Source organism: Podarcis vaucheri (genome assembly GCF_965113315.1).
Source record: "Podarcis vaucheri genome assembly, chromosome: 9".
Classification (NCBI taxonomy): domain Eukaryota; kingdom Metazoa; phylum Chordata; class Lepidosauria; order Squamata; family Lacertidae; genus Podarcis; species Podarcis vaucheri.
The window spans coordinates 37,231,571-37,248,990 of record NC_138767.1 but is presented as its reverse complement, the minus strand read 5'-3'; the positions used below and the strand labels follow the sequence as shown (position 1 = coordinate 37,248,990).

At 39.8% G+C, this 17,420-nt stretch overlaps 1 protein-coding gene across 6 annotated transcripts in view; it reads left to right on the top strand.

Moving 5' to 3' along the window:
• INPP4B (inositol polyphosphate-4-phosphatase type II B) overlaps window positions 1-17,420 on the top strand; it is a gene marked incomplete at its 5' end in the record, with an annotated part of 260,693 nt that overhangs the window by 167,583 nt on the left and 75,690 nt on the right. For all 6 annotated transcript variants that reach the window (XM_082237557.1, XM_082237558.1, XM_082237559.1 and 3 more), the window contains 3 exons: window positions 2,638-2,749; window positions 5,759-5,831; window positions 10,730-10,877. In XM_082237557.1, coding sequence (XP_082093683.1) covers window positions 2,638-2,749; window positions 5,759-5,831; window positions 10,730-10,877 — 333 coding nt within the window. The remainder of the gene's footprint in view (window positions 1-2,637; window positions 2,750-5,758; window positions 5,832-10,729; window positions 10,878-17,420) is intronic.

Below are 17,420 nucleotides of genomic sequence, written 5' to 3'. Positions count from 1 at the left end.
TTCTGTTTCATAGCTGTGTAGAACTTGTCCTCAGTACGCCTGGACTCTAAAAACAGCATCAAACAATGGGAACAATCTCAGACAATAAAAAGACAAGATGTATCTGCAGGTGTTTTTCTTCCTTGAAGTATCCTAGATGATGGCTTTTCTCAGTTGCATTGACTGATTTGATCTGTTTACAACTTTACAACCTGTGGAATAACTCTCTTCATATGGGCAATGGCCATATTTCTGCTTTCCATATACTTCTTGATTGTTTTCATGCATGAGGATAGCAATGGCAGTAAATAGAAATAGAAATCTCAAAAGTCTATAAATGAAATTAAAAATATAACCTATCGCTACAAAACCATTATGAAGGTGATTCAAAAGTTATGATATATCTCACTTCCATTACAGTGGTACCTCGGGTTAAGTACTTAATTCGTTCCAGAGGTCCGTACTTAACCTGAAACTGTTCTTAACCTGAAGCACCACTTTAGCTAATGGGGCTTCCTGTTGCTGCCGCGCCACCGGAGCACGATTTCTGTTCTCATCCTGAAGCAAAGTTCTTAACCTGAAGCACTATTTCTGGGTTAGCGGAGTCTGCAACCTGAAGCATATGTAACCTGAAGCGTATGTAACCCGAGGTACCACTGTACTTATGTAAATCTTATGTTATGGTTCTAAGTGTACTCTAATCACGTCACTTCTGGTAATGCCTTGTGAACTTCTTGATCAATAAATCATGAACATCTAAGTTGTTCCTTGTTAAATAAATTACCTATTCTGTTTGGTAAGAGTGGATGTGTTTACTGCAAAAGAGAGACAGAAAGAGAGAAGATTTCATTCGTAGCCTTATGGTATATGATTGGCAGGCTACATACAGTTTCATTGCCTCTGAAATTCATAGCAACCGACAGGATTAAACCTGTGACAGTCTGTAATCCATAGTTTAATAGCTGAATATTTAATGCAAACTGGCAATGAGTCAAAAGTTAAGCATTTTCATCAAAACATTCTAATCTGCTGTAAACTGACATTTTTGACCAATACATCTGTTGTGGCAACTGGGCTTTTTAAAGGTATATGTGAGCTAGCAACCACTCTTCGTTTTTGCATATTCACATTCTCCTTGCACAAACAGATTGCTTGGTTATCTTTTATTAGTGCTAGTTGTGAAGGGAGGGAGGCAGAGAGGTATAATAAGGTCAATATAATAAACTATTATGATTCAAATTAAAGGGGGATTTACCATAATAGTTTAAAACAGAATTGGGAAGCCGAAATGTAATCTGCATGATTTGCTAGTACAGATTAGCCAGTGAGATTTAGTCCTTTATCATATGCTACCAGTCAGGGATGCTGGGCTAAGAGATCCGCAGAAGTCCAGAGCTGTCATCTCTTATTCCTGCCTATGGTGTGGTGTAATAGCATTACAACCCACCTTATAGGTTCAGATTTTGGAAAACTCTTCCATACGCTAATTGATTGCTTTAATGTGGAGGACTGGGTTCTGTGTGCATAGTGTGCATTGTGATGTCATGAAATCAAATTATGGCAAAAATGTCTGATGTTGGTCTTGCCCACAGGGAAATGCACCCTCTCTATTCATAGCATTGAAATTCTGCATTCTATCCTTGGTATCTGAAGGACTGCCTTCTCCTGCAGGAACCTGCCTGTTTTGTTAATATTTTCTCTAAAGGTGCTTCTCTGATTGCCACTGCCAGCTAAGGAACAATGGATGGCTACCAAAAAGGACCTTTTTGTGGTGGCACCCAGACTGTGGAACTCCCTGCTGAATGATATAGCTGCAAGACAACTTTTATTACTTTCTTTTAGGCACCGGTTGAATTCCATCCTGTTGTCTGGAGCCTATTGCATTTGTACTGCAGAAAATGACTCAGCTGAGATTTAAATATCTTTTTTGTTTGTTTTGTTTTTAAAAAGGTGTTTGTTTATTTAAAAGTGTTCATTTATTTTATAAATGAATTACTTCTGATATACATTCTGAAACCATGCAGACCAAATTACAGTTGGGAGGTTTCTGAGTCAGTAACTTACAGATTACAATACAAGGTCCTTCAATACTGCTTCTTAACTCCACCCTTGTAGAGACAGAAATGTGGCTAGTTGCTGCTGATAAAATTTGTGATGTTATTGTTTTTTATTCTGTTCCGATCTGTACAATGATGTGATAAGGTAAAGGTAAAGGGACCCCTGACCATTAGGTCCAGTCGTGACCAACTCTGGGGTTGCGGCGCTCATCTCACTTTATTGGCCGAGGGAGCCGGCGTATAGCTTCCAGGTCATGTGGCCAGCATGACGAAGCTGCGTCTGGCGAACCAGAGCAGTGCACGGAAACGCTGTTTACCTTCCCGCTGGAGCGGTACCTATTTATCTACTTGCACTTTGACGTGCTTTCGAACTGCTAGGTTGGTGATACAGGATGTGTATGATGTGATACAGGATTCAAAATTCTAAAAGTGAGCCTGGATACGGGAGCCTTACTTTTTCACCTTTCGCAGAATTTCAAAATGTATACAGTGTAGGTTCATCTTCCAGTTTTCAGACCGAAGGAAATGGATTTAATTAATGATACTGCCACACCAGCAAAAAAAAAAAAATCTCTCTTCCCTCTCTCCATTTTTTTTTCAGGAGTACGGATGGTGGGAAAACATTTGGCACTATAGATGTCAGCCTTGTGAAGATGGGGGAGACAGAGAATGGGGAGGCAGATCACATCACAACAGATGTGCAGGGACAAAAGGTAGGAACCCAGCTCAGTGCACAAATTAAATTAGAATGATCAGATATGCCAGATGCCTATGTATTAGTATGGTCACAGTAGACTTTTAAGTTTGCATTTGCAAATTAAAATGAAGGAACTCCTCTATAGACTAAAGCATGACGCCGAGTGTTCAGCTCTCCCAACTAAAAATACACTGAAATGGAACAGGGTTTTGTTACAGAACTTTAACTCACATTTTGTTAGATCAAAATTACCAATTTAAAAATCAATCAAGCATAATTAGCTCAGTGTGAAAAATTTGGATAGACTGTGTCCCTGTTTTCCACCCCTCTCAAGTGCTACTCAGTACAGAAAGCAAGTTTTAAATAATAGCCTTTTAAACAAAAAAAAACCTGTCAGTTAGCTGAGGTTCAGTTTTCGTAGGAGTGCTTTGTTTCCAGCATTCTGATGAAGAATCAGTTTAATTTTTCAAATGATTCCTTTACTAATTTGAAAAAAAGACTCACCTTATGATTATCCATATTTGGACCAAAAATATAACAACTCTCTTGAATATTTTGATGCATTGCGCTAAGTGAGAATGGAACAATTCTTCCCTGGCTCAAATTAAAATTGAAGCAGTTAAAAAAACGGAGTTTGTATGTGAGCAATGTTCACTGTATTTGAAACAAGTGTTGTGAACCTGCCTAAAAATCATTTCTGTGCTAGAAAATACAAGTCTGGAAGAAATCTCTAATTGTAATGACAATGATTTTCAGTTGATAACATAGCAACATTGTGCTCCTGAACTCCTGAAAAATATATGTGACATGCTCAGAGTATTCTGAGTAATCCACTTCTGGTTTATTGTAACAATAACCCTCCTTTGAAACATGTACCCCTGACTCTTTTCTTTGTTACTGTTACCTTTGATCTGAAAATGAATTGTGTTCGATTCCATATAACGCATTGGAGGTGAGATGTCAATCTTAATAGGAAGATGCAGTAGAAATTTGTCATGTGCCCGAAACTTTCACATTGAATGCAAGGGGGGTTGGGAGAAGACATAGCAATTAAGTCGCCTCTCTGGATTCATTTGTTTATATCTGCTGCCTGTTTTACAGAATCAGCAGCAAAAGTGTTTTCAATATTTAATTTTGTTCCAATGGGGATTGTAGGTAAGTATGGGAGAGAAATTTACTGAGCAAATTTGCACTTCCTAAACCAATACCCAAACTAAAACACAGCTCTCCTTTGAAATTGACAAATCACTGAATTTTGTAACAGCCAACCAAAGAATGCATATGAAAATAATCAGCGAAGATCATGTACAAAAATGCATTCTATTAGTGGGAAATTGCTTGTAAAAATGTTGCATAAATTGACAACATTGCGTATATATGTACATACAGTGTTAGAAACTAAGACATTAAAGCCGGGAGCTAAATGGCACCTTCAACTTGGGTTGTGGGCACAACCACAAAATGTCTAGGCACGATTTTTTTATAACAAGAATACAAAGCTGAAAATGAATGAACTGCCGCTAAAATATTATGTTCATTTTTCACATGGTCTAGTCCTTTGCCTGCCCACCCCACTAATATTCTTAAGAGGGTCTCTTCACCAGTCTTCAGAGAGTCGTTGGAAGTGGGGAGACAGAAAAAGGTCCTCCTTTCCTTCCACTCTGCAGTTTTAACCTGAAATCTTAGATGCAGTACTGCACCCCCAGAGCTCAGAAACTGCTCGTGCTAATGTAATTCCGTCGTGAAATGCGCCTAGAACAATGGGAGTTTTGAACACTGTGTACATATATTGTAAGAAATACACATGAAAGTACACCCACATTTTTGTGTGAACTTCTTTTAACAGTAAATTTAAGTGGAAATGGGGTAAACTAAATTTAAGATTTGGGTGAAATGAGACTCCAAAATTGACAGAGTAATCAATCTCTAGTTCTGGCACTTAAAATTGGCTAGCAGGAATGCTGGTGAATTCTCCCTAGCCCCCAATCACTGAATGCCTTTCCGACTTTCACAGTATATGTATGAGGCTGGGAAAGGGATCTGAGCATTTCACCCCGGTCCTAGGAAGAGGGTAATTCCAGTTCTTCCTGTTTTAGGGAACATTCTACTTGATTTAAGATGCACCTCTGTGATTGATACAATAGCAAGAAAGTTATGGACAGTTGTCTTTCTCTCAGACAATTGGCTGCCATCTCCTTCGTGCTCCTGACTTGACACAGCAGCTTTATGTAGGTAAAAACGTAATGTTTTTAAATTGGTTTAAGAAGATTATCTTTCAGACAATGTAATAGGGGAAATCATGATATCAAATCCCAACATGTTGATTCCCAGGATATACTTCAACAACATAAGTGAGGCCACTTATCCTGCCAATGACTTTTTCAAAACATGTTTTCTTCAGTGAACCAGGAGGAAAATGAATGTGAGCTATGAATTAGCCCTGGAAGCTGAGGGGATGGAGATTAAAATATATATGTATGGATTGGGAACAAATGGAGCCACGACACTGTAACAATGAGGGACTGGTGAAACAAGACAAAATGAATGCGTCTCTGAATGCCTATTTCAAAGTACCCTTCTTATAGCTCCATAGTGAGTTGGAGGGTTTTGGATGCTTTGAATGGAACATTTTGTAGCACAGTAATGGAGCCTGACATAATTTATCTGAGAAAGTTTATGAGTTCAGTTGCTGAACTGCCTTACCAGATTTTCCAATCACTAGAAGACTTATAAGTGCTTCTAGTTGAATGTACTTACAATCCCCCTTCAGATCTTTGTGCAAAGTTTGAGTGAAGGGGTAGAGCTGGTGTGCAAAGGAAATGTTGAAGTGGAACCGGAATGCATGGTCCTGATCTGCTACTCACTTTGTATGCACACATGATCACTTGCTGCCCTCACACCTGAAGAGGGCTTGGAGTATACTTGCTGTATGTTGTGCCAATTTCAGTGTGTTCTGTGACTCTTTTAGACTTTATATGATGAATACTCACATAACATTCTAAATGTTTTAACCTTTGTTTTGTAGTGTGCCTTGGTTTATGAGTGTACATCTCCAGAAAACACCAGTAGTAAAGACAATTTACCTTTATTAAATGCAGGTAGGTGTGCTAAGTCTATAATGATGGAAATAATTAATGTTCAACACTATGCTACATGTATATAATTATGAGAAAGAAGGTGACCCCCGTGCTCATATGGTTTCTAACAAAAACCCATTTATGAGCCAGTGTTTTTCAGCAACCTGGCTCCTGGGTAATATTCAACTTCAAATTGAATAATATTTCCATAAATTAGCACCATACAAGAACTTGATCCATATTGAGGATATGTTAATTCTAAGAGAGTTAGAAGTTTTTATTCATTCATTCATTATAGGTCATACAATTAAACTGTAAATATAAATAAAACATAATAAACTAAAAGGCCACAAAGCCACAAAAGCATCATAAAACAGCCAGCCAGATTAAAAGTGCATGTAAAAAACTTAAGAAAATGAAAAGGTTTTTGCCAATACAAGCTTTCCAGATGAACCTCTTTGGGTACAACCTATTTGGGCATGATTGGGGTACCACCACTGAAAAGTCCTCCCTGGTGGGTACCTGCTTCACCTCAAGTGGTGGAGATACCTGCAGCACGCCCTTCACTGAAGATCTTAGTGTATGGCTAGGTACATTTAAGACAGGCAGTCCTTTAGGTGCCTTGGTCCTAAGCCATGTAGTGCAAAGACCAGAACCAGCACTTTGAACTGAATCAGGAAACAGACTGAGAGCCAGTGTCACTGACGTAACAGAGGCGTAATGCAATAATAATCCCCAGTCCCTTTTAGCAATCTAAAAACTGCATTCTGCACTAACGGCAGTTTCTCAACAGTCTAACTAGCACATGCAGGAGTCTAACTTGGATATTTCCAATGCACAGCTAACTGAGGGTGGGCTCTGTCTTTCTAGGTAAGGTTTACAACTGACATACCAGCCTAAGCTGGTAAAAGTACACGTACTTAATGTTGCAGAAGCATCTTGCACTTCCAGTGGGTGAAAGATGAATCAAGGAGTACCCCCAAGCTGCAAACCTGTTGCTTCATGAGGAATACAACCCTGTTTAGCACAGGATTTACACCACTCCTTTTATGAACCACCCACCCAAAATACCTCTGACTTGCCTGGTTTCAGCTTTGGTCTATTGTCCCTCATGCAGACCATTATTGCAGCCGTAATTAAATTCCTTTCTAGCAGTTAGCTTTGACCTGTGCTGTAATTTATCATTGTATCCAGGTGATACAGTATATGCATTTCCCATCTGTTCTGCTTTGCCTGTAATGTATTTACTTTTGTATATGTATCGAAAGATGGGAATTACAGCAGTAGCTGGCCATACGTACCAAGAGTTATTGTGTTTATACTCTGCATTCCAGTGTCTTGAACAGTTTATTGTATTGTTTACAATTCTGGAAGTAGATAGGGGGCTGGGGACACATGCCTCATGTGTTGGTTTTTTTTAAAAAAAAAAATCTCTAAAGCTTAAAGGCCCTTGGCATTATTCTTGAGCGTTCTTAATATATGGAGCTCCAGCTCCAAGTGAGTTATGAAGTAGTGACAGAGTGGGAATAAGGTATCAATGGTTAATCTCATAGATGCTCTATTTCAACTATTTTATTTTTATCTCGAGACATTTTGGTTTTTACTGCTATTCATATATAAAGCTGGAATCTTAAAATTAAAATAATATATTTTCTCTACATGTGTGTGTTATGAAAATGTGATTATTATTTTTTAAAAAGAAAGGAACAAAATTCTACAAAGGTAATTGGCATGTCAGAGGAAGTGGGCTGCCTCTGATGATCTTGCCTTTTTGTTGCCCCTTTCCAGAAACCTGTGCTGCCTGAACTGATACAACACAAAATATATATATTTCTCTAGTCAGAAGTTTTCTTTGAACTTCATTTTTTAGCTGTGTATATGAATCATTAGTAACTTTTTGTTTTGTATATATTTTATAGATCAAAATGTGGGTCAGTAGCGGTTAGGAAACATTATGTCCCACAGGAGTGAGTAATATTACAATAGGTTAGTGAGGCTATTTGTTTCAGAGAGCAGATGTAATGCGTTGTGTTCTGAGAACCCATAGAAAGGACCTGAACTAGGATCCTGCAATAGGCTAAGGCAAGCATAGGCAAACTCAGTGCTCCAGATATTTGGGGACTACAACTCCCATCATCCCTATCTAACAGGACCAGTGGTCAGGGATGATGGGAGTTGTAATCCCAAAACATCTGGAGGGCCAAGTTTGCCTATGTCTGGGCTAAGGTGATGCCCTTCCTGCAAACAGACTGCTGCAAACATGGGGCTCATCCAACACTTCCCTTTGTCCCATGATTTCTTCCACTTGGTCCATGACTTCTGGGCACCGGTCCAAGAGTTCTTTCCTGTGTCCCAGTACTTTTCCCAGGAAAATTTGCTGCTTACTGCTGAACAAGTGTCAATCCACACATATACATCCCTTAAATTGACATTTTCTCTGATTCAGCAGTAAACAGTGGGTTTTCCTGGGGGAAACAGTGGGACAAAAGAAAAAATCTCTCAGGCCTGTGTTTAGAAGTCATGGACCAAACGGAAGTGTGAATGAGCCCAACATTTGAAAAGCAGCCAAAGATCTGACAGAGCCTGAAGGACGTGCAAGTCTCTAACTACCCACATGTAAAGCTGTAAAACTGTGTTCTAGTATCTGGTAGTAAGGATAGAAGTTGGTTGTGCAGCAATAGTTCGTCATTTTCAAATTAACTCATCATTTTTATTGTTCCCAGGGTGGAGAGGAGACAGCAAGGGAGTTAGCCACTTTTGCTATCCCCTCCACACCTTCAGAGCAACACCTAGGAAGAGGTTATTCAAGCCTTAAGTAACTAGAGAGCAAAAGAGCATCACTTGCTTAAGTTGTTACTCCATAGGTATCCACATGGTTCTTGTGTGGTCTGTGTGGTTCTTAAGGAGCGACAATAACTGATGAAACTGGCTCACCTCACGATAAAGTCTGAGAATAGGAATCTCATAACCACCACATTGTGCTTTAGTGTACAGAACTGAAGGCCTTAATCTGGCTCTTTTGTCCCTGTGGCAAAAGCCCTCAACCCCTGTAATTGAGAAAGAGGGAGATTTGTTGGCAACACCTGAAATAAATAGAGCAATTTCAGTAAAAGCATCATTCTAAGGGTTGCAGTATGCCTTAGCGAAGACGAGAACCTACCGAGCTTTGATTTCACACTTCAGACATTTGATGAGAGGGCCGTAATTCCTTTTTAGTTGAGTTAAATCTTTAGTAGCTAATATGCCCAGATATTTAAAATATGTGTCTTGCAGAGATAACAAGCCTATATTTGCTAAACACTGTTGGTCCCTCCAAGGGATATTCAAGCATAGCAGCTGAGATTTTGAATAATTGACCTACAGTCCTGCTGCAGTTTGGAATTGAGCCAATTCAGCCTGTAGTTTAACTTCTTTCTTTGTTTATTGCATTTATATCCCACCTTTTTCTCTTAAGGAAGTCAAGGTGGCATACATGGTTCTGCCACTCCTCATTTAATCCCCACAACTACCCTGTGAGGTAGGTTAGGCTAAAGAGACAATCAGTGTGTTGCCAGTAAACAAGCTCTCCTTTATAGATTTTGACCAATATACACCTAGCAGACGATCCTCATAATAATTAGGGGACTTGAGTCAGATACAAGGAGTAAATAAATTTCTCTCAGTAATTGCATAAAAATCACAGTAGAAATAAGTTTGAAATGTGACTGAAATGTGCCGCTAACCTGACTACCCTAGGTTCAGAGACATTTCAGGACCATAATATTCTGCAAACCAGTTGTAGCTCAGAAGCACCTTAGCTAGCTTTTGTGGACTAAAAAGCTTGGTTCGTGCTTTATACGGGTTTGTGCTTGTTTGTGTAGTTACCCTAAGTCTGTCAGACTCTAACTATGATCAAAATAGCTTTCTCTTTGATGTTAAACTCTTCTTCCCCTTGGCGTCAGCCTTTTCTGGTTAAGTTCCTGGTTAAGGGGGAAAGAGGTTAGCCAGGATGATATGCTGCACCAAACCTTGGCTTAGCTGCCCTGCCACACTACTCTGAAAGGGTTGGGGAAGACCAAAGCAAGTGTGGGCTCCTCTGCAGCACATTCATGTAGCCCTGGTAAGCCATGGTTTAGCTTTCTGTGTTGTCCAAACAGGCTTGCTAATGAGAGCTTGCTAATGGATGGGAAGTTATCTCCCATAGTTGCTATGGCACTTGCAAGCCCATGGCCAAAGGAAAAAGGATTCCAAATCTAATGCCTTGAATTAATTTACCAACTTTTGAATATATGAATTAGCCCTGTTGGCAAGGCTCTGTGGATGAAACATACCATTTCCATTGTTGTTTATCTACAGCATAGCAAGTTTTATCAAACAATTTTGGAAAGTATAATGAGATTCTATGTAATGAGACCGTTATGAATCTGCCCGGCTAGTAAAAAGAAATCAGCTGAACCACCACAAAAGTGCTTCAAAAGATGAAGTATATTTTATTTAAAGCAAAACAAAAAACAACAATGGATGTGGAGCCAGGAGAATATTATCATTCATAACACATGATCATAATGTCATCAGCTGCTCGTTGAGATTTCACTGTTTATTTCTCAGCCAAGTTCTTTTATCCTAGGAATCTGTGCCAGTAGTCCTGAGTTTTTAATCTTAGTGCAGCTGAAGTAATAAATCCAGCATCTAGTGTTCTAAGTAGAATTTAATTGTCTTCTGTTTGGGTAGCATAACTTAAGGGACTCTCCCTTTAATTTATTGAAATAAATTAAATAATAACAATAAATTAAAGGCAGAATAGATTTATTTGTGGGGTTTAATTTTTAAAATACAGCGAGAAATAGATAAATTATTTCGCTAATAAACCACTGTGATAGCTTTTGAACCAAAAATATAGCTGCGATTAAGCAACCCCATCATTTTTTTTCCTTTTGCAGTGTTAAAAAACCCGATCTGTAAGTTATATAGATTCCCCACTTCTGACAACAAGTGGATGTGTGTACGAGAACAGATGTCTGAGAGCACTCTTTCTTTTCATATTCCCAAGGAACTCATCAGCCTGCACATAAAGGAGGATATGAGAAGGTAAGGGAAACAGCATGAAAAAGTAAAAGCAAGCCATAAAACTGTCTTTATAACATTGGTAATAGAAGTTGACTGAAATCCATGTGTTCACTGCTAGGAATCCACACAGTTTCAACCTGTTCAGTCTGCCAGTGTTGGGACTGAGCTGCAGGCAGCTGCCACAGGTGAGCCCAGAGGCTGGGAGTCAGGAGTTGAGCCATTGGTCAAAGTCAGAAGCCAGAGAGGAATGGTGGAGGCTGGCCTCTTAGGGCAAGGGGGGCACTGGCCCACCAACCTCAGCCAGCTCCCACCTGCTTACCTGCCTTCTTACTTCCAACCAGCTCCAAAGGTGACACTAGCTATCAGTTTCATCTCACCATTTCCCTCATAAAACTCAGCAGGGAAGAGAATGGGGACAAAGCTGGAAGGAGTAACTTCTGCCTGCCATTGGCTCTGCCCATCATCCATTGCCTTCACACCATACATTTAAAGCACATTGGCACCTGTGACTTCCCCCAAACAATCCTGGCAACTGTAGCTTACCTCCCACAGAGCTACATTTCCCAGTACCCTTAACAAGTTGCAGTTCCCAGGATTATTTTGGGGGAAGCCATGTGCTTAAAATACACCATCAGCTCCACCTACTGTTGACCTCCCTGCCTTCTGCCATACGTGTTCCAATGGTCACCGACAACCACTGCACAGAAATGCCACTAAGACCCTATTGCTCATGCAAAGTCCCAGTTGCAGCAGAAGGCCTTTGGGTCCAATGGGCAGAAAGTGGGTGAAGCAAGTCCAGAGTGTCAGAATATTTCATTGCCAGAAAGAGGTTCTAAGCTGCGGTTCTGATAGCTAATCTTGCAGGGCAGCTGTATGGAGAAAGGAAGGACCGTAGTTTGAGCCTCAGGGGATCCTCACAGCTACTGGGAAGTTAAGACTTCTGTTGGAGCTGAGGCCTGTAGCCAGGAGTTATATAATAAATGAGGTCTCTAAGAATACACAGAGACAGTTCGCCAAATGTGAGGCAACAAAAAGCTAAATACAGATCTAATGTTGTAAAGGTTAGTGTTTTAATTTTAATTGAGCTAGATTGTAAATGCCTTGTGCTGCTCATTTATTACTGTGTTTGTTTATAACATTTATGCCCTGCCTTTTAGCCAAAAAAGCTCTCCGGTGTCATTCAGACTACAGTTTATTCATTTTCCTGATGTTTCCCTGTCAACTTTGTGCATTATGTTTGACCTTTCACATGACATAAAAGCCATTCTGGAAAACCAATGAGATGTAATAGAATATTGCATGTGTTTGTCCCTCATTTCCGTGTTCCAGATACAGGATAATTTTTTTGCAGTTTTCTTAGCTCGGAAAATCTTGGGCGTACTATATACTTTTCTCTCCAGCTCACTGTTACTGTCAAACTTGAAATGTCCATGGAAAAAGCGGCCCACCCCAGAATGAATAAGCAACCTGATCCAGCCTCCCTTTGCCTCCCTTCCCATCCCATGATCCTCTGGTTGTGAAGCCCAGATTGCCCTTTCCCCCTCAACAACTGTGGACTGGAGGGGATGGTTATAAGGGTAGTGCTTCTCTCCTGTTTTCTAACCTTCACTTCACACTGCAATACCTACTGGTGTAAGTGAAATGAAGAGCGAAATGGTGATGTATCAGTTCTTCAGTGGGAAAGGAACGTTATGGAAGTGCTAACCTTATAATCAGTAAAATGAACAGGATAAGCCTTGCATGTGAATGCAGCCTCAGAGTAGCTTACAAAAATCACTTCTAAAAAGGCATAACACATGTGAAAGGGGAAAAAGCAAGCTCAAGCGCAGGTTCTTAAGGTTACGACTGATGTCAGTGGCGGTTCTTGCTGTTGGCATCTAATAAAGAGCAGTCCCTCCCTTCCCTGAAGCCCCCAGATCAGATCCAGGAGAAAAGCTGCTGACAATGTCCAGGCCAGGACAATGTCCACACAGTTCTCCCCTCTGGCATGATGGCAGCTAGAATCCGCACAGGGAAAGGCTTGGTGGTGTTACCCTCTTCCATGGTCCAGAAACAGAACTCATATCAACAAGGAGTTATGTCCTCAGTATTGTGGGCCTAACCTTATAGAACCCACTCCCAATAGAAACCAGGCAGGAATTATCTCTACAGAGTTTCAGATGTCGGATCAAAACAATTCTATTTGAGGAGATCTTTGCAACATGAATTTTTCTGGTGTTTATTTCTTTTCTTTTCTTTGTAAGACACTTTATAGCCACATGTAAAAATGGGCTGTACATTTTAAAAATAAATAGATAGGCTTAAAATGGACTTTGGTTGCAGCCTTATCTTTCATGCTTTATCTATAATGAGTTATGAAGCTATGAACTACAGTTTTACTTAGCTCATACTAATAATGTTTCTTCATCATAAGTATCATAACTTTAATCTGAATGCAATTGATATCAGTGATCCTGTGCAAACATCAAATTCAGACTGTAACTTTTGTGGTAGATAGCCAGTGTGAATGAGTGCTGAACAGATTAACATAACGAAAGCCTATGGGCAGTTTAATTACATTGTTCCAAAGACCCAGAGCATCAATCCTTATTTTCAATGCTGGAAGTTATTGATTGTAAATAGGGCTTTCTGATAGTCATCAATCCATTAATCTTGCCACAGGCATATGCTTAAACATAATGAAATTAATTAAGTCATTAAGAGAGTAACATCATAGATTTAACTATGCTTCTTTTCTTTAACCTTAGCTGATTGTTATATTAACACTGCAAGGAAACACACCTAATCGGAGCTAACTGTATGGTTTATAACCACATATAATTAATAAAAAAGTAAAGATACATTTCAAGTTGTCATGCTGCTATGTCTAAAAACCAGCTCAATCAAAAATACCATTTCTAAGTATTTTTAATAGCCAAGTTTTATTTCCAATGAAACCCTCAGTCCACTGCATGTGTTATTTCTCCTAATCCATTATTTTGCAATATGCCAAGAAATCCTGCAAGCATACAGATTCACCCGCTCCTACTGGGATATGTAAACCAAGCAGTATGCAAAGCTTAAGATCTAAATCTAGTAAAGTGATCATGGAAGGGGTGCTTTAAGAAGATATTGAGAGCTATAGTCTGCCTTCAAAAATATGCAAATGATTCCCAGTAGAAGTTAATGAGAACAGCATGCATCTGCATTGAATGAAGGGTTTAGCACTTATACAAAAAGGATTTTCACTGTTTTATGCAACATTTAGCCACCTGCTCCTGATTTCAGATTAACCTTTAAGAAGGGGGCCTTCTGAGAATGTAACTTCCAAATGCAGGCAAACTTTGTATAAAACTTGTTATTTAGGATTCATGTGATCCCCAAACAGTATCCTATCCTGACACAGCTCAGACTCAGACCCATTTAGCTTTAACACACACACACACACACACACACAGCAGGGGGAGAAACTTTTACACTTTGGTTTTTATTTTATTTTAAACATTTTCTCTTCTCTGTTGACATTTGAAGTTCAAGCACTCAGCAGAAGTTGAATTAAATACTGGGTCCCTTTTGAAGGATCACACTGGATATAATCACACAGATACTCTGAGTTTAGGAAAAATAAGAGATTCCTAGTTCTGTATAAATAAGGGGGAGATTCATTGAGCCATGCTTGTTCTTGCATCTCAGCAGGAGAGACATAAAAGATGTTTCCTCTCCCAAGGTGAGGATGAAGAACATGGAAGTAGAAAATGTGATCAGTCCAGCATCTGAGGGAAGGACAGCATATTTTAGGTCAGAAAGGACAGTCTAGGAAACTTGGAGATTACTCTGTCTGTCTACTCTTTCTCATGCAGACACATCTCCCTCCACTGCATCCCAACACTTCCATCATCCTCAGCCAAAAACCAATGCTCACTAATAGCAGACTAAAAGGATAAGACAATAAAAGCAACAGCTTTATAAGCTGTTTCACTACAGTAGCTTCCAACAAGTTAAAATAAATTACCAAAGCCTTCCTAAAGAGGAAGGTTTTAACAACATGCTAGAATGCTATTAAAGACAGGGCAAGAGAAGCTGCTTTGGAGAGGATGTTCTAGAGGTTTAGTGCAGGGACATAGATGGCCTAGTTGGTCCCAACTTAAGGATACACAGAAGGATCTGTACCGAAGACCTCAGTAGGTAGGTGGACCCATTTGGAAGGGTGTTCTTCAGATAGATACCTTGATCCTGGCCCTATTGCTGTCAGAGCAAAATGAAGAAAGATATAATAAAAGGCCATAAAACGGTTACTAACAATAAGATAATATATAATGTATATAGTATAATACCTAAGCACTAGACAGTTTTCATATTGAAAAATCAGCAGGCTTGGGAGAACAGAAATACCTTAATAGGTATGTCCTAAATATTGCAATTGTGTGGATGTGATGCACATACCTGAGTGGCTGCCTCCCTGAAATAAGTTTGTTTTTTAGTAAAAGTTTAAAAGATCTCTGGAGACATGCTAACCTACCTATTGAAGAAGATATTCCTTCAAATATATCAGACCCAAGGCATCTAGTTCCTGGAGAATAAGTGTTTTGCTAAGTGTTTCCCATTTCCCTGAGTGATGTCAAGTCCAAGGACTATGCTAGAGGATTTAGTCTCCTTTGGATGAGAGAGCACTGCAAGCTAATGGTGCTTTTGTAATATTTGAAGTATTTACAAATGAAGTAAATAATAGCAAAAAGCAAATCCCCCACCCCGCCCCGCCGACCCTCCATCAAGTTCGAAGATAGTGACAAAGTAGCCCCATTGTACTTGATTTTATATACTGCTTTGGTGGCAGAGTCCCTGAAATGGATTGCAATAAAAACATCATAGCGTAAGAAAATACCGCTACCACCATGGTATTCTAATCCAGGTATCGGTCCTCCTCATTCTCCAAATTCAAAATGATGACTCCTATATTTCAACATCCCACAACACCCCTGCAGAACACTAGTCTCAGACCCTTCTTGGAGGTGAGAATCATCATGGTCACATTCCCCCTATTTATCTTCTGATAGAGGTCCTCTGTAAGGGAGACTAAGACTATCTACTTAGTCATCTACATTGATGACAGTTTTACTAAATCCATATGGAAGTAGATCAAGAGAATCCATTTCAGCTTTGAACTGGTAAGGTGGTGCCCATTTAACAACTCTGGTAGGAAAGGCTGATTAGAGATTAGTTTGCAATTACACAGTGTATTCTCCCCCCACACACACACACACAATAGCAACCTTACAAACATGCTTTCTTTTCAGTATCAGGACCACTTCTTACCTTGGAAATGTATTTGAATTAGCAAAAGGCTAATTGTAGGGCATTCGGCTCCAACTGTTTTATCTACATCATAGGATGTCCACAACTGAATTTCATCCAGTTACAGGGGAAGACTCTGCAGACTTCTGTAGTCAATGTAGCAAGCAAGTACACAACCAAATTGTCAGCTTTAGCAGCAAAACTTTGCCATATGCTTTCAGGCAGCGCTAGATGAGGTCAGCTTCCAGAAGACTGAACAGGAAAACTGGAAACTTGCTAAAGGATATCCTTTTGTAATATCGGTGACAGGATGATTTTCCATGACACTGACATTTTCACTTAGAATAAAGAGGTCAGAAATGTATCTGGTGTGATATGTTTAAAAAGGAAAATAGGATTTTTGCTTAAGCTAATGTTTTAATTAAGTTTTCCTTTTCTGTTTAGTATAAAACAATGTTACTCACGCAGTTGTTAGCATCTGTCTGTCTCGGGTGTTTCTTCTCTTTGCACTCCTTCCAGCAGCCATTCCACTTCTGGCCATGGCTGTGGATACATAACCTGACTGTCTCCAGGCACTGCAGTTGTCTGCAAGGGATTCCAACACACAGCAGGTTTATATTGCCAACTGTTGAGCTGTACTGCCTCACACAGTACAGGTGAAGTTATTTTCACGTGGAATGTGATTATTTGCAATCCCATGCCACTGGGCTAAGTAAAAATAATAATAAATTAAGACCAATGGAATGGGCTCTCTTCTTCTAGACGTATTAACCATGCTTCATTCTCACATAAAAGGCCATCAGACACCACAATAACAATGACTTTTGTCTGGACAGTTTGTGTCTGGACTTGGTAGTGGGCTGAATGAAGATGAATTCTGAAAAGGTGATGGCACTGTAGGTGGGTGGTTTTTGGGTCTGGGAAATAGATGTTCATCTTTCTCTGGATAGGGTTGTACACTCTGTCCATGGAGCATATAGTTTGGTAGTAGTCCATCCAGCATTGCCTCTTGATGTCTCGGTGGCTCCAATGGCTCAGATTTTGGCTGTTTTGCCAGCTACAACTGTTCCTGGACAGGGACAGCCTCCACTATCGGAGGTAGCATACCTCTGAATAGCAGTAGCTGGGAATCACAGGTGGGCAGGTTGCTTTTGCATTCATGTCCTACTTGCTGGCTTTCCATAGACATCTGGTTGGCCACTGTGAGAACAGGACTAAATGAACCAACAGGTTCTTCTTATGTTCTTATGTATGCAATGCATGCGCTATACAGTTGAACTACAGAATGGTGGT